The sequence below is a fragment of the Melospiza melodia genome, chromosome 22, assembly GCF_035770615.1.
Source record: "Melospiza melodia melodia isolate bMelMel2 chromosome 22, bMelMel2.pri, whole genome shotgun sequence".
NCBI classification, from domain to species: domain Eukaryota; kingdom Metazoa; phylum Chordata; class Aves; order Passeriformes; family Passerellidae; genus Melospiza; species Melospiza melodia.
In genome coordinates this window covers 4532065-4557351 of record NC_086215.1, presented here as the reverse complement: position 1 = coordinate 4557351, position 25287 = coordinate 4532065, and the positions used below count along the sequence as shown (strand labels likewise).

The 25287-nt window shown below is 53.6% G+C and overlaps 1 protein-coding gene across 5 annotated transcripts in view; it reads right to left on the bottom strand.

The window, feature by feature from the left end:
* Positions 1–25287, bottom strand: part of COL27A1 (collagen type XXVII alpha 1 chain) — a 90263-nt gene that overhangs the window by 24791 nt on the left and 40185 nt on the right. For 4 of the 5 annotated variants that reach the window (XM_063174387.1, XM_063174384.1, XM_063174386.1 and 1 more), the window contains exons 7-30: positions 21226–21475; positions 20836–21155; positions 17768–17812; positions 16718–16837; positions 11479–11517; positions 11307–11360; positions 10587–10640; positions 10159–10266; positions 8877–8930; positions 8216–8269; positions 8057–8101; positions 7806–7859; positions 7219–7263; positions 6836–6889; positions 6695–6739; positions 5595–5648; positions 5275–5319; positions 4721–4774; positions 3383–3427; positions 2808–2861; positions 1638–1745; positions 567–620; positions 331–384; positions 99–143 (exon numbers count right to left, since the gene is read on the bottom strand). In XM_063174387.1, coding sequence (XP_063030457.1) covers positions 99–143; positions 331–384; positions 567–620; positions 1638–1745; positions 2808–2861; positions 3383–3427; positions 4721–4774; positions 5275–5319; positions 5595–5648; positions 6695–6739; positions 6836–6889; positions 7219–7263; positions 7806–7859; positions 8057–8101; positions 8216–8269; positions 8877–8930; positions 10159–10266; positions 10587–10640; positions 11307–11360; positions 11479–11517; positions 16718–16837; positions 17768–17812; positions 20836–21155; positions 21226–21475 — 1854 coding nt within the window. The remainder of the gene's footprint in view (positions 1–98; positions 144–330; positions 385–566; positions 621–1637; positions 1746–2807; positions 2862–3382; positions 3428–4720; positions 4775–5274; positions 5320–5594; positions 5649–6694; positions 6740–6835; positions 6890–7218; positions 7264–7805; positions 7860–8056; positions 8102–8215; positions 8270–8876; positions 8931–10158; positions 10267–10586; positions 10641–11306; positions 11361–11478; positions 11518–16717; positions 16838–17767; positions 17813–20835; positions 21156–21225; positions 21476–25287) is intronic. The other variant, XM_063174385.1, reaches the window with a different exon arrangement.

Genomic DNA, 25287 nt, shown 5'->3' with positions numbered 1-25287 from the left:
GACCCTCTGGTCTGGCCACATCCCAGCATGCTACTCCCATGTCCCAGAGCCAGCAGCTCCCCATGGCAGCACAGGGGTGTGGGATACCCTCTACTTACAGGCAGTCCAGGCACTCCAACCAGCCCACGCTGCCCCACACGGCCCTGCAAAACACCAGCAATCACCAAACCATCCCCAGATGCACATTTGGGGGAAAATCTTGTACCTGAAGGATGTGCTCTGCCCCAGCACATCCCAAGCCAAGGGAGGAATGTTTCAATCCAGGCTTGTTTCAATCCCCCCACAGCCAAAGCTGCTCCAAGATCCAAATTCCAGCACCCCTTTAGTTACCCGGGCTCCCCGTGCTCCTGGGGTTCCCTTGGGGCCATCAGGTCCTTGGCATCCCTAAAATCCACACAAAGGGAAACACAGGCATTGCAAATCTACAGGGATAGGACAGGGCAGGGGGCCAAGAGGCTGGAGCCCCCCAGGATGGTGCCCTGGGAGCCTGGCAAGGTGGGCACAGCCCTGTTTGCCATGCAAGGCAGTGGGCAGCCCCTGGGAAAGCAGCAAATTCTGGCACTGACCTTGGGGCCCTCGCTGCTGTTGAGCCCTGCAGGGCCAATCTGACCTTCTTCCCCCTGCCAGGAGAGAGAGGAGGAATCATCCAGGCAAAACACGGCCCCAGATCCAGGTGGAGTCACCAGCCTGCTGCTGGTGTGGGGAAAAACACTGAGAGTGTGAGCAGAGGCGACATCAATAGTGGCACCAGCTGAGCTTTGGTGGCAATGGGGACTTCCCCCAACCCCTAGGGCTAAAAACCAGGCAGAAAGAAAAATCTCAACAGTTTGGTTAAGGATATTTTTGTTTCCTGGTGGACAAATTAAAGGCAATTCCAAGGAGTGCTGTGCCAAGGCTGCTCCCTGCTCCAGCCCAGCAGCACTGCCTGGAGGGGGGACAAGGCAGGAGAGGATTCCTACTGCATCCCCAGCTCCTGAGAGGTGGGAGCAGCTGTTACTCATCCTGGAGAGCCAAAGAGCAGGTCCAGGAAGGTATCCCAAAGGCCCTGGGAGTGGGAGGGCAGCCCCTGCAGACTGCAAAGGTGGATGGGAAAGTCATCGTCTTTTTCCTGAGGAGCTGGGAATCACTAGGGATCAGCAGCCAGCCTCAAACACGGGGCTGGAGGTGGCTTCAGTCTCCCAGACAGCTCCCTCAGAGCACACACTGCAGGAAGAATCATCCCCAAAGCCCTTCAGGCTGTCAGCACAGACTCCAGGAGCCTGGCAGGAGCCAGAGAGGGGCACAAAAGGAATGATCCATGAACCCTGTGCTCCCAAAGGCTGCAAAGGAGCTGACCCAGAACAGGGACCCAGTGGGATCCTGCACAGCTGCTGGGGAGGGCTGGGAATCCTCTGCTTGAGGCTGCTCTGCCATCAGTGAACCCAGCAGAGAATTTTGGGGTGAAGGGGTGTGGAGCAGGCAGGGCATGGCTTGGTTTGCAGTCCTGTTGGGGCTCTGGGCAAAGCTCCCCAATGCTGTTAAAGGGATCCCTTAGGAGAGATCCCATAAATCAGCACTGGTGCCCCCTCAGGGCTGTCCCCACACAGGTGACACGTGTGCTCCCGCCCATGAAAGTCCATTCCAGCAGTGGCACTCACGTCTGGTCCCCGTGGCCCTGCAGCCCCTCGGGGGCCAGGGAAGCCCTGCAAGCCCCCCTGGCCCCGAGCTCCTGGAGGGCCTTTGGCTCCTTGTGCTCCTCGTGGGCCCTTGGAGGAACAAAACACAGAATGTCACCAAGTAGGGACAGTGATTCTCTGATCCACAGGCAGGAATTCCCCTGGAGAACCCAGCACTGGCATGGGGAGCACCCCAAACCTCCTCCCACAGCACCCCTGGGCCACCAGAATGGGGAAATTCATTGTTGAAACAGCCAAAGGAGGTGGAGCAGGGGAGGATGGATCAGGTGGTGGGATCAGCACAGAATGAGCTGCCTGGCTGTCACAGAGCCCAAAACCCAGCAGGGCCCTGTCACAGACATATTTTCTGAAAAATCCTCTCATTAGGATCCTTTTCTCCTGAGAAGCTGAGAGGCCTCAGAAACGAAATATAAACATTGATTATCTGCTGCTGTGGAATGCAACAGGTGCATCTGGGATTGGTCTCATGTGGTTGTTTTTAATTAATGGCCAATCACAGTCAGCTGGATCAGACTGTCTGGTCAGTCACAAGATTTTATTATCATTAATTATTTATATATAAATATATCATCATATTATTTATACATATATAAATGATAATTTATTATTATCATATATAATTTTATATATTATAATTTATTACTATAATTTATTTATTCCTTTCAAGCCTTCTGATTAAATCCTTTCTTCTATTCTTTTAGTAGAGTTTTAGTATATAATTTTCTTTAAATATAATATATATCATAAAATAATAAATCAGCCTTCTGAAACATGGAGTCAAGATTCTCATCTCTTCCCTTGTTGGGGTTCCCTGCAAATTCAGCAGGGCCCAGGGTCCTTGGGCAGCCACAGCTGGGTAAAGCACATCTGGGCAACAGAGGGAGCAGCTCCATGAATTGTGCCCATTCCCTGGGCAGCCTGGGCAGTGCCAGCACCCTCTGGGGGCAGAGCCTTGCCCTGAGCTCAGCCTGAGCTGCCCTGGCCCAGCCCCAGCCGTGCCCTGGCTCCTGTCCCTGGCCCAGAGTGCAGAGGGGTCTCATTCTCTCATTCCAGCACCCAGCCCCTCCATGTCCCCTCCTCAGGGTGACCAGGAACCTCCAGGTGGCATTTGGAGGCAGTGGGAATCAGTACCTTGCCTCCTTTGGCTCCCAAATCTCCCTTGGCTCCAGCAGGACCTCGGCAGCCCTGCAAGAGCAGCAGCAGTGGGGGTTACAGTGAGAAACCCCTGGTGCAAGCTGTGTTTGATCCTGGCTCCAAATAAAGCGAATTTTGCCCTGCTCCAGTCAGGGCTTTGCTCTGGATGGGCCCATCTGAGCTGGGAGCAGGGACCTGCTGGATTTGCCTCCAGAGCTTTTGGGTTCAATCCCCACCAAACCAAGCCCAGCAGCCCATGCCAGTGCCAGCTCCCAGCTGGTGGTGGCACCTCTGGCACCACCCAAACAATGCCCAGTGTCTTCTCCTCACTGCTGTGTCCCTTAGCTCAGGCCAAAGCATTCCCCCTTCCCTGAGCTCCCAAAGGCAGGTGACCCCTGAAAATTCCAGCAAAAGGAGCCCAAGCTCAGCTCTGCCTCCCCAAACAGCCCCAGCTGGCACCTCCTCAAACACCAAGTCCAGGCACACATAAAGAACACAGAGCTGCAGCTTTGGGCTGCTCTGCCACAGCTCTCCTGCCTCCAAAGCAGGATCCCATGGATGCCATCACTCACCTGCTCTCCTTGGGTGCCTTTTGCACCTGGCAGGCCAAGGAAACCCTTCAGAGAGAGAGAGAATGCAAGTTAAAAAAGAAAAACACAAAGGGAAGTATTGCACGTGCTGCTGGAGGTGACAACCCATCCAGAGCACAGGAATGGCATGGGCTGGCAAATGGGGGCACCACTTTGGTTCTGCAGGGATGCTGAGATGTCCAGTAGGATTTGTTCCCCAAAAAGGGACCAGAAGAGTTACAAACCCTCCCAAAGCTGCCCTAAGATGAGGGTGAGGTCCTTGTTTGACTCCACAATGCACCCCCACATCCCACCCCTCATCCCTCATCCCATTCCAAGCCTCAATTCTCAGCTCTGTGGGTCGGGGTCCCAGGACACAGACTGGGACACCTGGGCCAGGCAGGAGGAAGGTCAGGCTGTCCCAAGTCTCCGGAGCACCCAAATCCCTCGGGAAAAGGGTGCCCCAGGGAAGGGATCAGCAGGGCTGGGCCATCTCTGCTGACAAATCCACAGGGCAAGAATAAAAACAGAGGTGCCTGAAAGCAGGAGGGGCAGAAGAGCTTTGGGGAGGAGGACAGTGGCATCTCCAGCAGCCCTGTGGGAAGCTGGGGAACCCTGCAGGATTCTGTGGGGCTGTAGGGGGAGGATGAGTGCGGCCACAGCTCTCCTCACAGAGAACAGCAGGCACAACCTCCCAAGGATTTTTCTTGGGAAAGCAGCAAGAAGTACAGAGAGAAGAGAAAACAATTCTTATCTCTATTCACTGCTCCTGTTTTTGCACACGTGGAATGTGTTATGGAGATTGTTTACTGAAAGTGATTTGGTTAATTGGACACCAAGGAAAGTTGTTTTGAGTGATTAGCTTTGAATCACTCAGAGCTGTGGCCTGGCTGTCTCAGACACTCACGGGTTTTCCGTAGTATAGTTTTAATATAGTATTAATGTAATATATTATAATATAATAGTCATAATATATTATAATATAATATATTATAATATATTATAATACAATATATTATATTATAACATAATATAACATAATATAACATAATATAATATGATGATATTATATAATAAATATAATATAATAAATATAATATAATATAATATAATATAATATAATATAATATAATATAATATAATATAATATAATATAATATAATATAATATAATATAATATAATATAATATAATATAATATAATATAATATAATATAATATAATATAATATAATATAGCAATTGTTCAGCCTTCTGAATCATGGACTGAGAGCATATTATTCCCTGGCTGGGGGATCTCCTGTTTTTGCTATAGCTGAGAGCACCCCCTTCCCATCACTTACCCCAGGGCCCTGCTGTCCCAGCTGTCCCCTCACCCCAGGGGCACCAGCTGTACCCTGCAAGAGGAATCCTGGAATCACAGAACATCCTGAGCTGGGAGGGACCCACCAGGATCCCCCAGCCCTGCCCCTGTCCCTGCCCAGCCCCCCCAGCAGCCCCAGCCTGGGCACTCCTGGCAGCGCTGCCCAAAGGCTCCTGGAGCTCTGGCAGCCTCGGGGCCGTGCCCATTCCCTGGGCAGCCTGGGCAGTGCCAGCACCCTCTGGGGGCAGAGCCTTGCCCTGAGCTCCAGCCTGAGCTGCCCTGGCCCAGCCCCAGCCGTGCCCTGGCTCCTGTCCCTGGCCCAGGGCACTCCTGTCCCTCATCAGAGCACCCAGCTCCTCCATGTCCCCTCCCCAGGGTGGCCAGGTGGCATTCTGGAGGTCAGCTGGAAGTGCTGCCCCCTCTCCCCTCCAAAACCAGGGACAGGGACCCCCTCAACCCCACATGTCAGGTCCTTCCAGGGAAATCCCTCCAACCTGGGCTTTATCCCCACCAAGGTCCCCAAAAAGTTCTTACTGTGTCTCCTTTGGGACCAGAGGATCCCTCCAGCCCTGCTGGACCCTGGGAAAAGCAAAGGCAGAGGGATGTTGGGAGAAGAGGGATGTGGCTCCCTGTCCTGCTCTGGGGATGAGACCCCAGCCTACAGGAACCCACCCAGGAGCTGCCTCACAGCTCAGGGACAATGTCCTCACCCAGGGGACACCGCTCCTGGGGGCCACAAGGATCCCCAAGGTCAAGGATTTCTCATCCATTTCCCAAATGCATGGGGAACAAACCCCAGCAGCTCCTGGAAGAGACCTGGGGGGATGCACCCAGCCCAGGACAGCCCCACTCACCTGAGAGCCCCTGGGGCCAGGGGGGCCACGCCTGCCCTGCAAGCCCTGGGGTCCCTGCACAGGGGGGACAGGGAGTGACATTAGGATCAAACCCTCTCCTGGGAATTCCCAGCCTCTGAGGAGCTCCAGAGCTCCCGCTTATGGCACACGAAGAGCTACAGAAAGGATTCCCACCCCTAAGCCAGCCCCTGCAGCTTTTGGGATGGCTTGGGATCACATCCCAGCTGGGGAGACCACTCCAGGCTGGGTGAGCCCGGGACAGCCTCCCATGCCAGGACACCCCATGCCAGGACACTCCACACCATCCCATCCTGTGACACTCCATCCTGGGACACCCCATTCCAAGAAACCCACCAAGGACATCCCATCCTGGGACACACCACCCCATCCCACCCTGGGACACCCTATCCCCAGGACACCCCATTCCTGGACACTCCACCCCATCCCACCCCAAGACACCCATCCCAGGACACCCACCATGGGACACCCCATCCCATCCCATGGATCCTATCTCATCCCATCCCATGGATCCCATCCCCTCTCATCCCATCCCATGGATCCCATTGCATCGCAACCCATCCCATCCCATCCCATCCCATCCCATCCCATCCCATCCCATCCCATCCCATCCCATCCCATCCCATCCCATCCCATCCCATCCCATCCCATCCCATCCCATCCCATCCCATCCCATCCCATCCCATCCCATCCCATCCCATCCCATCCCATCCCATCCCATCCCATGGATCCCATCCCACCCCATCCCATCCCATGGATCCCATGGATCCCATCCCATCCCATGGATCCCATCCCATCCCATCCCATGGATCCCATCTCATCTCATCCCATCCCATGGATCCCATCCCCTCTCATCCCATCCCATTGCATCCCATTGCATCCCATCCCATCCCATCCCATCCCATCCCATCCCATGGATCCCATCCCATCCCATCCCATCCCATCCCATCCCATCCCATCCCATCCCATCCCATCCCATCCCATCCCATCCCATCCCATCCCATCCCATGGATCCCATCCCATGGATCCCACCCCATCCCATCCCACCCCATTCCCAGACCCCCACCCCAGGGATCCCCTACCTTGGGGCCGCGGGGCCCGGCCATCCCAGGAGGGCCCAATTCCCCCTGTGGAGAGAGCAGAGCAGAGCAGTGCAGGGGTGGGGTGAAAGCAGCAACCCCAAAACCCCAAAGAGCAAAGGGTGGGCACTGGGGCACACCCACCTGAGAGCCATTGATGCCTCTGCACCCCACGGGTCCCGGCTGGCCAGGCTCTCCCTGCAAGGCAAGACCTGCTCAGCCCTCAGGGGAGGTGGGACAGGGGCTCCTGAGCATCCCAGGGATGCTGGGGGCGTTCTGGTGAGCTTCAACACCATGGGTGGGTGGGACAGGGGCTCCTGAGCATCCCAGGGATGCTGGAGGGGGGGGTTACTGGTGAGCTTTAACACCCTGGGCCCTTCTGGAATCCTCCCCCTGCTAGCAGGGATGGTTTTAACCAAATGCAGCATTTTTAGGTGTAGATTAGAACAAGGGAGGAACACAGTGCCACTCTGGGCACAGCAGCTCTGCTGCCTGGAATTCCATCTGTATCAAGCCCTGAGACTCACCATGGGACCAGCAGGGCCTGGAGCACCCACTGAACCACCTTCTCCCTGCAGCAGGAGAGAGAAAAATGCCATTTTTCACTTTGATTCTCTCCTTCAGCCCAAATCCCCCTTTTTCTTCACATCATTCTCACATTCCTTCACATCAGCTCCTTGATGCCCCCTTGGACATTTGCTGACCAACCCCAGCTCCCTTTCCTGTGGGAGAATCCATCCATTCACCGCCAAACCGCTTCAGTTTTCCTTTCAAACTCCTTTTCTGGACAGGATGTCCCAGTTATGTGGGAGCCCTGAGCTGTCCATCTGCTGAGAGAGCCTGGAAAAACCAGGAGCTGCCAGCCTGGGATTCATCTCAGCTGGAGGTGGCCACCTAAAATAAATCCCAGTGTGCTCTGGAAAAGCTCATTTCTCTTCATTTCTCTTCATTTCTCCTCATTTCTCCTCATTCCCAGCCAGAACAGGGATGGGAAATGCTGGAGGAAATGCCCCAAAGTGCTTGGATGCAAATCCCTGCTCAGACCCCTCTTCCCAGTGGGAATCCTCAGCTCCTGCAGCCCTTTGGGTGGCACAGAGAAGGGAAGAGCACTCACCTCTGGCCCTGCAGGGCCCTGCAAGCCCATGGCACCCTTCAGCCCTGCCAGCCCCTGGGAGAGAAGCCAGGAGTGAGGTGTCAGCACCCTGAGGTGACACTGCCTTTGCAGGGACACCACAGAGAACACCAGGGCTTTGTGAAAGGCAGGAGAGCGTGGGCTGGGGCTTGGGGACATCACAGAGAGGGACAGGGGCCAGAAAAGGGGATGGAGGGAAGGGTGTGGACACCTCCAGCTCCCCAGTGACTCACCTGGAGCCCTGCAGGACCTGGCAGCCCATTCTCTCCCTTCACCCCCTGGAAAAGCCAAGAGCAGCCTGAGTGATGGAGGAGAGCAGGAGCTGGGGCAGGGAAGGAGAAAGCCCTGCCCACCCTGGCAGGGCTGTGAGGGGCAGGGACAGCCACCCTCACCTTCACTCCCTTCTCTCCTTTGTCCCCAGCTGGTCCAGGGTCTCCCAGGAAACCCTGAAATGGAACAGGGATGAAATGGGAACAAGGGTGAGCCTCAGCTGGAGCCACACCACGAGGCTGCTGTGCCTCAAAGGACACAGTGAGGGTGGGACACAAGGATGGGAACCCTCAAGGTTGGGCTACATGGGGCAAAGCCTGGCTGCTGGTGCCCAGCATGGTGTCACCTCCCTGCAGCTCCTGTGTCACCCACAGCAGTGGCACAGGGCTGGCACAGGCAGCAGGGCACAAAGTGTGGCCCAAAACAGGGGTCTGATAACCCACGTGGGATTGCTGCTGCAAAAAGAAGTAATTAAGTCTCAAACCTGCCAGGATGATCAGACCTTGGAGGAGCCTAAAAATCTCCTGGGCAGCTCTAAAAATGCTGGCCTGAAGAGGACTAATTGATGGAAAAATTAAAAAAAATTAAAGGGTGACAAGCCAGCAGCATTCTCTGTTTTATGGACATTTTCCATCCTGGCTGCCAAAGCCCTGGGTGAGCCTGGGGAGGAGCTGCAGGAGCAGTGCTGCTCCCAGTGGAACCAGTATAGAAGGAGCTGGGTTTGGCACGGCTGGGGCTGGCACCTCATGGTGCCCACGGCAGTGCCAGCCAGAGCCAACTCACCTCTTCTCCCTTGTCCCCTGCCAGCCCTCGGTCACCCTGGAAGCCCTGGAGGCCCTGGGGAGAGGGAGGAAGGAGCAGGGCAGGCACTGAGGGGCTGCCACCAGTGCCCACCCTGCTCCCCACCCTGCTGAGGGTGGCATTCACAGTCTCTGGAAAAATCCCTTCACCCAGGGTTTCTCTCCTGGGAAGCTGAGCAGCCTCAGAGAAAAGGAAAACAATTCTGATCTCATTTGCTTCTCCTGTGCTGTGCTCATGTGGAATGTGTTTGGAGATTGTTCACCCACAGGTGATTGTTCCATTGCATTCTGCTGGGAGTTGTTTTCACTCTTTGGCCAATCAGGGCCAAGCTGTGTCAGGATTTTGGAGAGAGCCACAAGTTTTCATTATTATCTTTTTAGCATTCAGTATATTTTCTGTATTCTTTAGTGCAGTGTAGTATCATATTGTATCATCATATCATATCATATCGTAATAAATTAGCCTTCTGAGAATATGGAGTCAGATTCATCATTCCTTCCGGCCTTCTGTAAGTATCATTTCTGTATTCTTTAGTATAATTTTGTTTAGTATTCTTTAATATAATATAATATAGTATAATAAAGTAATAAATTAGCCCTGTGAGAACATGGAGTCAGATTCATCATTCCTGCCTTCATATGGGCATCCCTGCAAACACAACAGATGAGAGCCCCAAACTTTGCAGCACCCTGCAGTCCCTGGCCTGTAAACCCCCTGAGGGTTTAATCCCAAGCCCAGGGGCATTGCCTGTGTTCCCCAGGGGTCTGGACAAGGGCAGGGACCAAGGAACCAGAATCCTGGATGGGACACTCTCCAGGCATTCTGGAATTACTCTCATTTCCTGGTCACCCTCCCAATTTTGAGCCCTCAAGGGCTCAGAGCACCCTGGTCTAGTGGAAGGTGTCTCTGGCAATGGCATGGGGTGCAACGAGATGATTTTTAAAGTCCCTTCCCACCCAAGCCATTCCAGGATGTGCAGTTATTTCTCACGAGGAGCTCCAGGTGCAGCAGCCCAGCCCTACCACAGCTCTGGATATCCCAGCCCTCAATGCCCATGTGGGATGCCCCACAACCCTGTTATTCCTGGCAAACCCAAACCTCGAGGCACTAATCCAGGCCTGCCTGGTTTGGGGGCTGAGGAGGATCCTAAAGGAGGCAAGAGAAGGAAGAGCAGCTTTAGGAACCCCCTGTTTCCAGCCCAGGGTTTGGAGCTCCAGCTCCCCCTGATCCTGAGGCCCCCTGGCCCTGCCTGCCCATGGCTCACCTGCTCCCCTGGCAGCCCCCAGGGCCCAGGTTTGCCATCCAAGCCAGGGAAGCCATCAGAGCCAGGGTATCCCACACGTCCTGGCAAGCCCTGCAGCCCGGGCTCCCCCTGGGGAGAGAAATCCAAGCATGGAAAATTAAAATATCCACATTATGAAAGCAATAAAGGAAACCCTGAGCTCTGCCTGGCTCTGGAGCCGGGGCAGCAGGAGAATGACTTTGAGCAGAGCCACCCGTGCCTGGCACAGCAGGGAGGGCGCCAGGACATTGATCCCACCCCTCCAGAGCAGGCACAGCATTCCCAAACTGTCCCCAGGCCCATCCCGACCCTCCCTCACCCTGATCCAAGAGGGGCAGGGGTGCTGAGGGTGCCAGGCAGCCCTGAGGGCACCCTGGGCCTGTCCCAGGTGTCCCCGAGCCCTCACTCACCGGGTACCCCCGCTGGCCTTTGTCCCCCGGCTCTCCCGGTGCTCCGCAGGGTCCCTGTGCACAAACAGGGACTGGGTCCCCCAGTGTCCCCCCAGTGTCCCCCCAGTGTCCCCCCAGCCTGCCCTGGGCTCTGAGGGGGCTGGCAGGACAAGCAGCAATGCCCAGAGGGGACCCTGGGGAAGGCACAGTGGGAGAATTGACATCCCTGGCACCCCCACCATGCCCAGGGCAGGTTTGGGGCCAGCAGCAGATCCATTTCTACACTGCTTTGGCTCCTGATGGGATTCAGGACAGGGAATTTTGCCCTTTTCCTTTGCCTTTAGGGAGGAATCATCACCCAACAATGCCAGGGCAGTGAGCATGGGGCTGAACCCCCCCACACAAATCCCACCCCAGCCCTTCCCTGCCTTGTTTTTGTGCCTCTGGGAAGGATCCACGTGGTCCCTTCCCCAAAAACAAGGGCTGGAAGCTGATGCCCCAGGAAAAGCAGCCAGCCCTGCTCAGCTGGCAGAGCTGGGATATCCAACCTGGGAGTTGGATGTCAAACATCCTGGGTTTCAGGGGGAATTAGGCAACAAATCCATTAGGCTGCTTTGAAACCCAACCCCAAATCCCCTAATTACAGCCTGAGTGCTTGGGGATACCCACCCTGAAAGTGTCCCCAGGGCAGCCAGGGTGGCAGCAAGGCCACCAAAGGGACAGCAGGGCTTTTGTACTTACAGGTGCTCCTGTTTTCCCAGGATGGCCTGGTGGCCCAGGAGCTCCAGGTTTTCTCTGGATTAAAAAAATGAACAAAAAAAACCATTATTAAAACCCATCAAGTGTTTGGAGCAAGGAGAACTCAGCTGCCAACAAGGAAAATTCCAAACAAAGAGACCAAAGCAGCACTCACCGGCCAGCCTGCGTGCAGGAGTTGGTAAAATGATGATTGCTGGAAGAAAAATGAGGGGGAAAAAGCAAAATGTTTAAAAAAAATAATCCCAAATTCCTTTTGCTGGCTTTAAGGATGCTCTTCTTGTCTTGGGAAGCTGCAGCAATGAACCACTCCTTTAATTAATTTATTTATTTCAGACTCTGTGCATGCAAGGCATGGGAGGAAGGACAAGTTGAGGGAATAAGGAATTACTTCAGCAGAAAATGAGGCAGAGAGCTCACTTCTCCTGGGTCTGGTGAAATTCAGCTCCTCCATGGGTGCACCAGAAATGTTTGGGATATGGAAAGGTCAGAAATGTGGTGGCGATGAGCACAGGGACTGCCAGGTTTTAGATTAAATGAGCTGGTTTGACCCTGCAGGTTACTCCAGGTGGGGAATCTCCTCCAGCCTCTGGAAAACCCAGAGGAGCAGATCCCAAGAAGGTTTTCTCCTCTTGCTGCTCCCAGCAGCCAAATCCTGGATGCACTTCCAAATTTTCCAAAGAGCAGATGACCACAGAGAGGGGGAAAGGCACCTGAAAGGCCCAGGCTGGGTTAATCCCATCCCAACCAGGTAATCCCATCCCATTTCCAAACCAGCAAAAAGGTCCGGAGACCACCTGGTGCAGCCTCCTCTCTGCACACTTCCAAGCCAGGTTTTCCCAAATTTTGGGAGGTGTCCAGGAAATAAAATCCCCATCTCCAGCTACCAGCAGCACAGGGAGGCAAAACCCATCTTTCCTCCTCCTCCTCCTTCCCATGGTGACCCCAGACCTGCAGTTCCAGGCAGCTCCTCCAAATCCTGGCTCACGTCAATGGCTAAAAATCCCTTTGTTTATCCATCATCCCAATCCCAGGAAGCTGGAGGGGCAGCATTCCTCTGTTCTCTCTAATTTCAACCTTGAGAGCACTGGGAAACCTCTCCTGTCCCCTGCCCCAGGATCTGTCTCCCACTGGCAATGGGGAGAGAGGGGAAAAGCCAAGGAGCTAATGAAGGGAAATAACCACAGAGCTTTGAACAGCTGGAAATATTCCTGCAGTGGGCAGATGATGGGGGGCATCCCTGCTCCTTCCAGGCTGACCCCAAATTGATTTCCCTGGGTGAAGGGGTGCAGCCCCTGGCAGGACCATGTTCCTCCTGTCCTGCCAAGTTCTCATTTCCCTCAAACTCCACTCCTAAAAACTCTCAGGAGGAGGTTGGAGCACGACCAAGGCTTTTGCCTTGTCTCAGGAATCAGCGAACTCAGGACAGGATATGTTTTCATCCAACCTTTGACAAAGAGGGGAGACAAAATCCCACGTGAGACTCGGGTTTCAGAGCAGCAGATGCCAGGGAGGGGCAGAGCAGTAAATGGGCTCTGCAATTCCAGAGAGAATTGTCAGAGCTCTGCTGCTGCTGCTCTGCGAGGGGGAAACAGCACAAGGGGAGGGAAGGAGGGGAGCAGCAGCCACGGGGATCTGGAGAACTCCAGCCTGGGAGCAGGGCAGGGGCACTTTTCAGGGCAGAGAAACCCTTCAGCAGCCCTGGGGGAGCAGCTCGGGACTGGCAGGGCAGCTTAAGCTGCCCACCTGTGCCACTCTCTGTCACCCCATGCCCATCCCCATCCTGTGCCACCCTCTGCACTCACCCCATCCCCACCCTGTGCCACCCTCTGCAGTCACCCCACGGCCATCCCCAAGCTATGTCACACTCTGCAGTCACCCCACGGCCATCCTCATCCTGTGCCACTCTCTGCACTCACCCCATGGCCATCCCCAAGCTGTGTCACACTCTGCAGTCACTCCATGGCCACCCTGTGCCACCCCCTACAATCACCCCATGGCCATCCCCACCTGTGCCACCCTCTGCAGTCACCCCATGGCCATCCTCACCCTGTGCCACCCTCTGCATTCACCCCATGGCCATCCTCACCCTGTGCCACCCTCTGCATTCACCCCATGGCCATCCTCACCCTGTGCCACTCTCTGCACTCACCCCATGGCCATCCCCAAGCTGTGTCACACTCTGCAGTCACTCCATGGCCACCCTGTGCCACCCCCTACAATCACCCCATGGCCATCCCCACCTGTGCCACCCTCTGCATTCACCCCATGGCCATCCTCACCCTGTGCCACCCTCTGCAGTCACCCCATGGCCATCCCCACCTGTGCCACCCTCTGCATTCACCCCATGGCCATCCTCACCCTGTGCCACTCTCTGCACTCACCCCATGGCCATCCCCAAGCTGTGCCACCCTCTGCACTCACCCCATCCCCACCCTGTGCCACTCTCTGCATTCACCCCATGGCCATCCCCACCTGTGCCACCCTCTGCAGTCACCCCACGCCCACCCTGTGCCATCTCTGCAGTCAAACCATGTCTATCCTGTGCCACCCTCTGCAGTCACCCTATGGCAATTCTCACCCTGTGCCACCCTCTGCATTCACCCCATGGCCATCCTCACCCTGTGTCACACTCTGCAGTCACCCCATGCACACCCTGTGCCATCTCTGCAGTCAACCCATGTTGCAGACATTTCTCCACAGAAATCCTTTCTTTCGGATTTCTGCGTCTTCTGGAGGCCAGAGGCTTCAGAAGACAAGGTAAACAATTATTATCAGCTGCTGTGGAATGCAACAGGGACACCTTGATTGGCTCATTTCCTATGTTTATAATTAAGGGCCAATCACCAGTGCAAGCCAGGGGACTGAGTCCTTGGTCACAACTTTGTTATAGATTCTTTCTATCTATTCTTAGCTAGCCTAGCTGCTCTGCAAACCTCTCTCTATATTCTATTAGTATAGTCATATTGTATTATATATAATATCTTAATAAATCAAGCCTTCTGATTCAAGAAACAAGATTCACCTTCTCTCTCTCACCAGCTGCGACCCACTCTGGCACAGTAATAAACCCATGTCTATCCTGTGCCACCCTCTGCAGTCACCCCATGGCCATCCCCACCCTGTGCCACCCTCTGCATTCACCCCATGGCCATCCCCACCCTGTGCCACCCCCACCATGGCAGATGCCAGCCCTGCAGTAGCAGCACATCTTTAACAATTCCCTCTTTTTCTCAAGGATCAGTTTTTCCTTTCCCCCTGAGGTTCCCACTGCCCAGCCTGAGCTCCTGTTTCTAAAGCACCAAAGCAAAGCAGTCTGGTGCAGCAGACTGAGCTCTCCAACAGCTGTGGGAGCCCCAGCTCTCCTGCCCAGGCCTCTGGGGCTGCCCCACTGCTGAGCCAGCTCCAGAACCAGCCAGCAGCAGTTCCTGCCCTCCAGCCACATTGAGATAACTTCTTGGCAAAGCCCACATCTGTCAGCACACGGGGAACACAAACACAGCACAGGGCTGGGACCACGGTGGCCTTGAGCTGCCTTTCCTTCATTCCTGGTCACAACAAAGGGAGTGGGAGAGGCTGGGAGCAGCACAGCAGACACAGCTGCTCTGGGACAGCCACCACAGCCCCTGTGGTCCCAACACATCCTCCTGCAGTGTCCCTGAGCCTCAGGGGCACCTCCCGTGCCCTGCATTCCCACAGGCTGAGCCAACACAAACCCCAGGGTACCCCAAATCCCCCAAACCACAGGGATCTGCTCCATGGGAACAGCACCAACACCAAACCACAGGGATCTGCTCCTTGCTCCCCAAACCACAGGGATCTGCTCCATCCTCCCCAAACCACAGGGATCTGCTCCTTGGGGGCAGCAGCACCACCCCAAACCTCAGGGATCTGCTCCATCCTCCCCAAACCACAGGGATTTGCTCCACGGGAACAGCATGGCCCCAAACCACGGGGATCTGATCCTTGGGAACAGCAGCACCCCAAACCACAGAGCTGTGGGCGCTGCCAGCCCCATCCCCAGAGCAGGCAGTTCCAGCCCAGCCTTATCTCAGCTGAGATAAGCAAATCCCAGCCCAGGGCTCTGCATTTTCCTGCTGCCGCCAGCGGCTCCGCCAGAGTCACAGGGGCACAGACACAATGGGGCACAGACACAAAGGGACACAGACACAATGGGGCACAGACACAATGGGCACAGACACAATGGGCACAGACACAATGGGCACAGACACAATGGGGCACAGACACAAAGGGACACAGACACAATGGGGCACAGACACAATGGGGCACAGACACAATGGGCACAGACACAATGGGCACAGACACAATGGGGGACAGACACAATGGGCACAGACACAGTGGGCACAGACACAGTGGGGGACAGACACAATGGGCACAGACACAATGGGCACAGACACAATGGGGACAGACACAATGGGCACAGACACAATGGGGGACAGACACAATGGGGGACAGACACAATGGGCACAGACACAATGGGGACAGACACAATGCTGACAGACACAATGCTGACAGACACAATGCTGACAGACACAATGGGGCACAGACACAGTGGGGCACAGACACAGTGGGCACAGACACAATGGGCACAGACACAAAGGGACACACAAAATGGCACAGACACAATGGGGCACAGACACAATGGACACAGACACAATGGGGCACAGACACAATGGGCACAGACACAATCGGGCACAGACACAATCGGGCACAGACACAATGGGCACAGACACTATCGGGCACAGACACAATGGGGACAGACACAATGGGGCACAGACACAATGGGGCACAGACACAATGGGGACAGACACAAAGGGACACAGACACAATGGCCCTGGTGGCTTTGGGGTAGCCCAGGGTCCCCTCAGCAGACACTGCCCTCCCCTGAGATGGGCACGGGGCCAGCTCTGTGGGGACAGGGCCAGCACGGAGCCAGGGGACAGCACAGAGCCCAGGGGACAAGGGCCAGCACAGATGTCCTGGTGATTCACAGGGGACAAAGGGACAGGGCACATGCTGATCCCATTCCACCCACAGAGCCACCCTCAGTGAGCAGCACCTCCCTCCTTGGCATGGCCCCTCTGCCCCCACCTCCCATATAACAATGAGGAATTCATGCCATGTCATGCCATCCCAGATCTTGTCCCATCTGAGATCCCATCCCATCCCATCCCATCCCATCCCATCCCATCCCATCCCATCCCATCCCATCCCATCTGAGATCCCATCCCATCCCATGAATCCCATCCCATCCCAGATCCCATTCCATCCAATCCCATGAATCCCATCCCATCTCAGGTCCCATCCCATATCCCACCCCAGGGATGCAGGGAGCTGCTGTGAGGGCAGCACTGCCCACTGTGGCTGTAACTCACCATGAATGACTGCCAGTCCTCCCTGGAGTTCCTCCAGAGGACGATGCTTGGGACACCGGGGGTGCCAGCAGGACCAGGGTCACCTGGGGGGCCTGTCTTGCCCATGGCCCCTGGGTAGCCCTGTAGGGACAGGGACAAGGGCAGCTCCTTAAAACCAGCAGGGATTTGGGCCCCTGAACATTGAGTTGGGCAGGGAGGGCAGCCTGGGGCTGCAGGAAAATTGTCCCTGCAAGGACTCCGTGGGTATGGACTGAGCTGGGCTGTGGGACACAGCAGGGTCCCCTCTCCAGGTGACCTGAGCTGGAGCTGCTCCATCTCCCACTGAGAGCTCAAAGGGAAGAGAGCAGCTGGTGCAGGCAGCTCAGTCACAGAACCAGAAAATATCCTGAGCTGGAGGGACCCCAAGGATCATCAAATCTCACCCCTGTCCCTGCCCAGCCCCCCCAGCAGCCCCAGCCTGGGCACCCCTGGCAGCGCTGCCCAAAGGCTCCTGGAGCTCTGGCAGCCTCGAGGCCGTGCCCATTCCCTGGGCAGCCTGGGCAGTGCCAGCACCCTCTGGGGGCAGAGCCTTGCCCTGAGCTCCAGCCTGAGCTGCCCTGGCCCAGCCCCAGCCGTGCCCTGGCTCCTGTCCCCGTCCCAGAGCAGAGATGGGAGCTGCCCCTCGGGAGGAGCTGCAGCCCCGGGGAGCTCTGCCCTCACTCTGCCCCAGGTGAGCAACCCCAGAGCCCTCAGCTGCTCCTCACAGCCCCTCCAGAGCCTTCCCTTGTTCCTCTGAACCCTCTCCAACAACTCAATGGCACTTTTATATTGTGGTGCCCAAAATTACCCCACAACTCAAGCCTGGCTTAATCCTGAATGTGGGCTTAAAGTACCAACTAAATCCAGCTCCTTCCTCTTCCAAACCCACAGACAGGGCCACCACCCTACAGGTTCAGGAGCTCCCACTGCCCTCTGGATGAAAAAACCCCAAACCAACCCAAACCATTGGTGGTGTTTGCCCCAGACCCTCCACCCCCAGCAGGACACCCCCCGGTTTTTGTGGGTGCTCACTTTGTCTCCTTTGGGTCCCACCAGTCCCCGTCGGCCAGGACAGCCCTGAAAGGCAAAGGAGCAGAGCTGAGACCCCAAAGGAGATCCCACAGTGACCCCAAAGGGAGATCCCACAGTGACTGACCCCAAGGGGAGATCCCACAGTCACTGAGTGACCAGGCCCGCAGCCCCAGGGAAGCAGGGACTGGAATGGCTTATTCAGAGCAAACCAGCAGCTTCCAGTCCCCAAGAAATACCCCAAAAACCAGTGTGGGGTGGGAAGAGTCTCCTGGCACCAGCAGCTGAACTGTGCCACCCTGAATTCTATTCTGAGCTAGCCTGTGACAGTGCTCACAGGGGTCTGAGGATGAGGGAAGAGATGAGGATCTGACTCCATGTTTCAGAAGGCTGATTTATTATTTTATGATATATATTATATTAAAACTACACTAAAAGAATAGAAGAAAGGATTTCCTCAGAAGGCTAGCTAAGAATAGAATAGGAAAGAATGATAACAAAGGTTTGGGGCTCAGACTCTCTGCCCAAGCCAGCTGACTGTGATTGGCCATTAATTCCAAACAACCACATGAGACCAATCCCAGATGCACCTGTTGCATTCCACAGCAGCAGATAATCAATGTTTACATTTTGTTCCTGAGGCCTCCCAGCTTCTCAGGAGGAAAAATCCTAAGGAAAGGACTTTTCATAAAAGACGTCTGCGACACTAGCCTTCTGATGAAATCCTTTCTTCTATTCTTTTTAGTATAGTTTTAATGCAATATATATAATAAAATAATAAATCAAGCCTTCAGAAACATGGAGTCAGATCCTCATCCTCAGACCCCTGTGAACACGGCCACAGCTCCCCTGGCTGGTCCCTCCTGCAGGCTGACAGCAGGGCTCTCACACCTCGTGACGTTTCCTCTGCTCCTGGGATTTTTTCAGCCTCCAGCATCTGTTCCTTTTGCCATTTTCTTCTATTTTTGCAGGCAAGAGAGATGGCTTGAGGGGGAAGTTAGCAGGACTAAATTTAAACCAAGCCTGGCTCAGGGATGATGGATGTAGTGCCAGGTCCCTCAAGCACAGCCATGGAAATGGCCCTGCAGGACCCCTCAGCTTCCACAGCGATGGAGGGAAAGGGGAAGAGAAGGTGCCCAGGGTCATTTTGATGGGGAAATGAAATAAAATTTTCTAAAGAAATTGCTAAGAAAATGAAACCAAATGAGGGGAATAATTTTGGTAGGATAAACAAACATGGAAAAATATTTAAAGCCATTTTTCAGCCACTCCTCAATGAAGAGAAGACTCCTCTAAAGCTTTTTCTATTTCTATTTTCTATTATAATTTTGGCAGAATAAACAAACATGGAAAAAATGTAAAGGCATTTTTCAGCTACTCCTTAATGAAGACAAGACTCTTCTAAAGCTTTTCCTATTTCTATTTTTCTATAAATAAAATAAAATTTTCTAAAGAAATTGTTGAGAAAATGGAACCAAATGAGGGGAATAATTTTGGCAGGATAAACAAACATGGAAAAATATTTAAAACCATTTTTCAGCTACTCGTCAATGAAGACATGACTCCTCTAAACATTTCTCTAGTCTAAATTTACATTTTTTTCCCTAAATTTCCCTTTTTTCATCCTCTACACCCACTGAATGACTTGCAAAACAGTCAGAACTTATTGCAAGATAAATTCAGTGCTCTGCTTTGAACCCAGCATCAATGTGGGGGTGCAGAAGCCCAAACCAACGAAGCCAGCTGGGTCCATGTGTGGGTGCAGGGTTTGTGTGGGGACTGCAGGAGATGGCTTGGTCCCCTCTGAGCCCTCAGCCTAATTCTGGGCTGGACCAGTGGGAAATAAAAACCCACCGTGAGATTAAATTATTTGGGACCATCTCTAGAGCAAGGAGGACAAGGCAATCATCTTCTCTCCAGTGAAGTTTCTCCAGGAATATTGAAAACCTTTTCAAAAGGTCAGTGCAGAGCCCCACTGTGCCTGCACTGGGGTTCCCCTCCCTGGAGAAGTTTCCCCATCCTGGAGAATTTCCCAGCCTGGAGAAGATTTCCCATCCTGGGGTATGTTTCCCACTCTGGGGAAATTTCTCCATTCTGGGGAAGGTTCCCCATTTTGAGGAAGGTTCCCCATCCTGAAGAAGGTTTCCCACCCTCTGGAAGTTTCCCCATCTTGGAGAAGGTTCCCATTCTGGAGACGGTTTCCCATCCTGGAAAAAGTTTCCCATCCTGAGGAAGTTTCCCCATCCTGGGGAAGGTTTCCCACCCTGGAAAAGGTTCCCCATTCTGGAGGTTCCCCATCCTGAGGAAGTTTCTCCATCCTGAGGAAGTTTCCCCATCTTGGGGCATGTTTCCCACCCTGGAGAAGGTTTCCCACTCTGGAGAAGTTTCTCCATCCTGGGAATTATTTCCCACCCTGGAGAAGGCTTCCTATCCTGTGGAAGGTTCCCCACCCTGGGGAAGTTTCTCCATCCTGAGGAACATTTCCCATTCTGGGGAACATTTCCCACCCAGTGGAAGTTTCTCCATCTTGGAGAAGGTTTCCTATCCTGGGGAAGGTTTCCCATCCTGGGGAATATTTCTCACTCTGGGGAAGTTTCTCCATCCTAGAGAAGGTTTCCCACCCTGTGGAATGTTTCCCACTCTGGAGAAGGTTTCCTGTCCTGGAAAACATTTCCCACCCTGGAGAAAGTTTCCCACCCTGGGGAAATTTCCTCATCCTATTGAAGTTTCCCCACCCTGGAGAAGTTTCTCCATCCTGGGGAATGTTTCCCACCCTGGAGAAGATTTCCCCATCCTGAGGAAGATTTCCCACCCTGGAAAAGGTTCCCCATCCTGGAGATGATTTCCCACCCTGGGGAAGGTTCTGCATCCTTGGAGAAAGTTTCCCACTCTGGGGAAGGTTCCCCACCCTGTAGAAATTCCCCATCCTGGAGAAGGTTTCCTATCCTGTGGAAGGTTCCCCACCCTGTGGAATGTTTCCCACCCTGTAGAGGTCCTCCACCCTGGGGAAGCCTTCCCTGTGCAGTGTCCCCATGCCAGCAGCCCCTTCCCCTCCCTGTCCCTGCACTCACCGGCAGCCCCGGCGGTCCCGGCAGCCCCGGCGGCCCCGGTTTCACCACACAGCCCTGCTGTGCCACCCCCAATCCAGGATGTCCCACGCCAAGAGGAGGCTCCGGGCCACCCAGCCCTGCCCCTGCCCTGAGGGGACCTTTGGGGACGTTTCCTTTGGGAGCAGCCCCCCGAAGAGCAGGAGGGGACTCCTTGGGGAAGGGTTTGCTGGGCAGGAGCCGCCGCGCGCCCGCGTCCCCAGACAGCTTCTCCGTGGTGACGTTCTCCTCCTGGTCTGAGCCATGCTCCTTCTTGGCTGCTCGGGGGGGCTTGATGGAGGCTCCTGGGTGGAGGAAGCACCGTCAGATTCCCAGGAATTGTGATGGAGAAAAGGAGGAAAATCATGGACTCACCTGAGCTTCTCCTGAGCACCGGCCTGCCAGGGCCGGTGATTTTGTTGTAGGTGGAGTTCAGCAGCTCAAAGCCTTCATCCTCGATGGAAAGGCTGCCCTCCTCCTCATCCTCCTCCTCAGCTGATGGCATCTCATGAGCAGAGAGGGAAGCCAGGGCACTCCCATCAGGCTGGAGGTTGAGGGTGCCCTGGGTGTCCTCCCATGGCCAAGGTGGCCCCAGGGCCAAATCTGAACTGGTGAGCCTGGAGTCCTGAAAAAGGAGAAGGGAAAAGATGAAGTTTGAAGGGTTCAAAGGGTTCACTTATTTTTTTCCCTTTTTCCTGCCCAGGGAGGTGGTGGAATCACCAGCCCTGGGAGTGTCCATGGAATGAGTGGATGTGATACTGAGTGCTCTGCTCTGGGTGACAAGGATTGGTCACAGGCTGGACTCGATGGCCTTGGAGGTCATTTCCAACCTTAATGATTCTGTAATTCCTCATTTCCCACACACAGGAGTGCTTCTGAGGGAACAATGCAGGGCACGGCTGGTGAGCACCAGGCAGAAGCCCTCAAATTCTGGGACAGTTCATTGAGCAGGACCCTGCACCCAGCTGCAAACCCTTCACCAGGGACACCTGCTGTTCCTGCACATCCCAAGACCGTGTGTGACACCTGGAGCTGGTGGCACCAGCCCTGCCCAGTGCTCCTGCTGGAGGAGCTGCTTGAGGAAGCAGCTGAGAGGAGTCACTAGAGGGAGATGCAGCCCCACGCTTGCCTTGCAGGGCCGGGAGGGAGGACCTGGAGAGTCCTTCCCATCCTTCTCCCCACATTCCAAGGGCTGAGCCCTTCACCTGGCTCTCATTCTGGACAATAAGTTTTACAGTGACTTCTGTGAGCCAGAGATTTTGGCCTTTTTAAATGGGGATTCAGGGGGGCAAGATGGAGGGATCTGGGTGTGCCCAGCCTTTCTCCTTCTTCTTCTTGGCCTCCACCTTCTGCTGTGATGTTGGCACTTTTAGATTGGTTTAGAGAAGAAGCTCACTGTCTAACACAGGTGATAGGTACTGGAAAATAATTGTAAATATTGTACACGTAGTTTTTAGTGTAAAGACATAACGCTGCCCCAGGGCAGGCAGAGTTTGCCTGGAACTGTCCTGCTGAGCAGACCTTGGCTGGACAGGAGAAAGAATTGTATAGATAAGGAACACTAAACAACTTTGAGACTGAGACATGAAGAGCCCTGACTCCTCCTTCAAGTGCTGGGCTGAGAAAAGAGACTTTCCAACATTTCTTGGGGTCACTCTGACCAGCTAGAGATCCCAACAGGACACCTTCCATGGGCCAGGTTGCTCAGATCTCCTTGCAACTCAACCAGCAGGAGAGGAAAAGCACGGTGAGAATTCCCAAATCTAATTAAGCACGAGCTGAGAGGAGCTGCAGGAGCTGAAGTGCTCAGGTTCCCAGAAGGTGATGCTGGTGCAGAGCAGCCCCACAGGATGTGCCAGCCTGGGAACCCCAGTGGGAAGCCACATCCAGGCCTGGCAGCTGGCACTGGGAGCCCAGCATTCCCACACAGTAAAGAAAAAAGGGAGTTTAATTCAACTTCAACACTTGACATGGGAAAGGTTCACTCTGGAAACTCCCATCTCCCAAGCTCAGGGGAAATGGGGCTCTAAAGAGAAATTAGTGAGCACAAGGCTGAATTATACTGGCTTTGTAAACACAACTAAAAGCCAAAATCAATAGAATCCATCCTTGCTCCTCCAAAGTGGCCAAATTTAGAGGAGAACCAGCTGAGAGGGACAAATTGGGAACAGTTCTGAAGCTGTCCAAAAGCGTGAGAGTTGAGTGAGGCATGTGGGGCTGAACTCCCAGAAATTCCAGCTGGGAGGTGGGGAGGGAGCCCAGATTGAAAGCAGCCATTAAGGATGACAAAACAGACGGGAAAAAGAAGGAATTGGCACGTGGCAAGCAAGGCAGGGTCTGTGATTTGCAGAAAATTGGATTAAAGAAGGAAAATAAAGGCAGGAGGAGTGTCTGCCCCAGCCACATGTTGGGTCCCCAATGTCACCTGCCACGTGGCACTGACACAACCCCAGCAACCACCTGGGAAGAGCTGGGGAACCCCAGTTGTGTCCACATTTACAAAATCCAGATGACATAAGCAAATGACAAGGAAATACTTCCCATTCCAGAGGTTTCTCAATCCCAGCCCCAGAATTCCACCCCAAAAGCATGAAAACCCCAGGCTCTCCCCAGGATGAGCACTGAATTCTCAGTTTGGCTCAGAGAGCTGGGGAAGCTCCAGGGGACTGGCTGGGAAAAGGCTTTTTGTTGTGCCAATATGGAATTTAAAAAAAGAAAGGCATAAAAAAGGCAAATGGGAAGCTTTGAGTAATTACAGACCTCTTCCCTCAAGCTGAGCCCAAGCAAAATAACAGAACAACTGATATGGGGCTCATTAATAAAGCAACCACAGATATGCAATTAATGCCATGGTTTTGGAAAGTGTTTCTAACTTGGTATCTTGCCTGAGGAGCCTAGGAGTGTTTTATTGACAAAGATAACAATGTTTTATTGACAAAGATATCAATGCTGCTGCACATCTGGAGGGCTTTCCAGCTGGAGCCATGCTCCAAAACCTCCTCAGTGGCAAAGGGGTTAAAGCCCAGCTTGGAGCATCCCTGTTTTCAGCAGCCCAGAAAACCAACATCACACTCTGCCCTAATTTTCAGCTGGGTCAGGCTGGGTAAAACAGAGTTCAAAGCTCAGGGTCTTCTCCCAGGAAACAGATTGTTTTGTTAATAGAAACCTTTTCCATCCAACAGCCAAAGGTACAATGTGATTCACTCAAGCTCAAGATCAGAAATAGACAATTTTAAACTATTTTTTTCCAGCACTTTATATCACAAGCCTCTAGAAGGGGCTGGAATATAGGAAAAAAAAAAATCAAAAATCAATGTTGGACTGATTTAAAGGAGAAAAAGTGCCAGGAAATGCCATGGGCTGTGGTGGAAGGGATCCCAGGTCAGGTGCTGGCTGTACCTGAGGAGCTGCAGCAGCCACAGCAGGGCTCTGGAGGGGATAAGCCCCTCCTGGAGCTCAGCACAGCCCTTCTGCTGTGCCCTCAGTGATGGGACAGGGCCATGGAGCTGCAGTAGGACACGAGACACTGGTGGCAAGAACAACACCCGGGGAATCTTCTGGAAATCTGATGATCAACCAAAGCCTCGCTGCCACACTTCTGGCATGTGACAAGTTCTAAAAGCCAGCAAGGGCACAAAAGCTGCCCCCAGCTCACAAATTACTGCCCTCATCAGTAATTCCCACCCGAGGCTCCTCACAGCACCTCTCTTCCCAAAGCAACGTTTATTTTCATGATTGAGCCGGATAAACTCAGCAAAGGTTTGGAATTGTGCAGAGGGCTTGGGTTGGGCGGAACAGCACTTGGGTTTGGGATTAAAAACCTCTAGGGTTCAGCTGAATGGGTTCCTGTCATTGCATTTATCCCACAGTGGGTTTGTGGGACAATCAATTACCCACAGAACTGATCCTGTTGGAGAAACTGGATTCTGAGAGAGCAACAGGCACAACTTCCCAGGGACTTTTCCTGGGGAAGGCAGTGAGAACATCAGAGAAGAAGAGAAAACAATTCTCATCTCTATTTGCTGCTCCTGTTGTTTGGCACATGTGGAATGTGTTATGGAGATTGTTTACCAAAAGTGATTTGTTAATTGGAAACCAGTGAGGGTTGTTTGAATTGATTGGCCAGTTGAGTCAAAGCTGTGTCCTCAGACAGTCATGGGATTTCTTTTAATGTTTTCTTCTTTTCTTTTTCTTTAGTATTTTTCAGTACAGTATCTTTTTAGTATGTCATTTAATATAGCATTAGTGTAATACAGAATAGCTTAATAAAGCAATTATTCAGCATTCTGAATCATGGAGTCAGAGCACATTATTCCCTGGCTGGGGGAACCCTGCATCAATATCTGAGCTCTGCAGGGGCTGAGATATCAGAGCTATCAGGAACAACACCTCAAGATAAGGCCTGAGAGCAGGGAGACAGAGCTGGGCTCCAGCTGC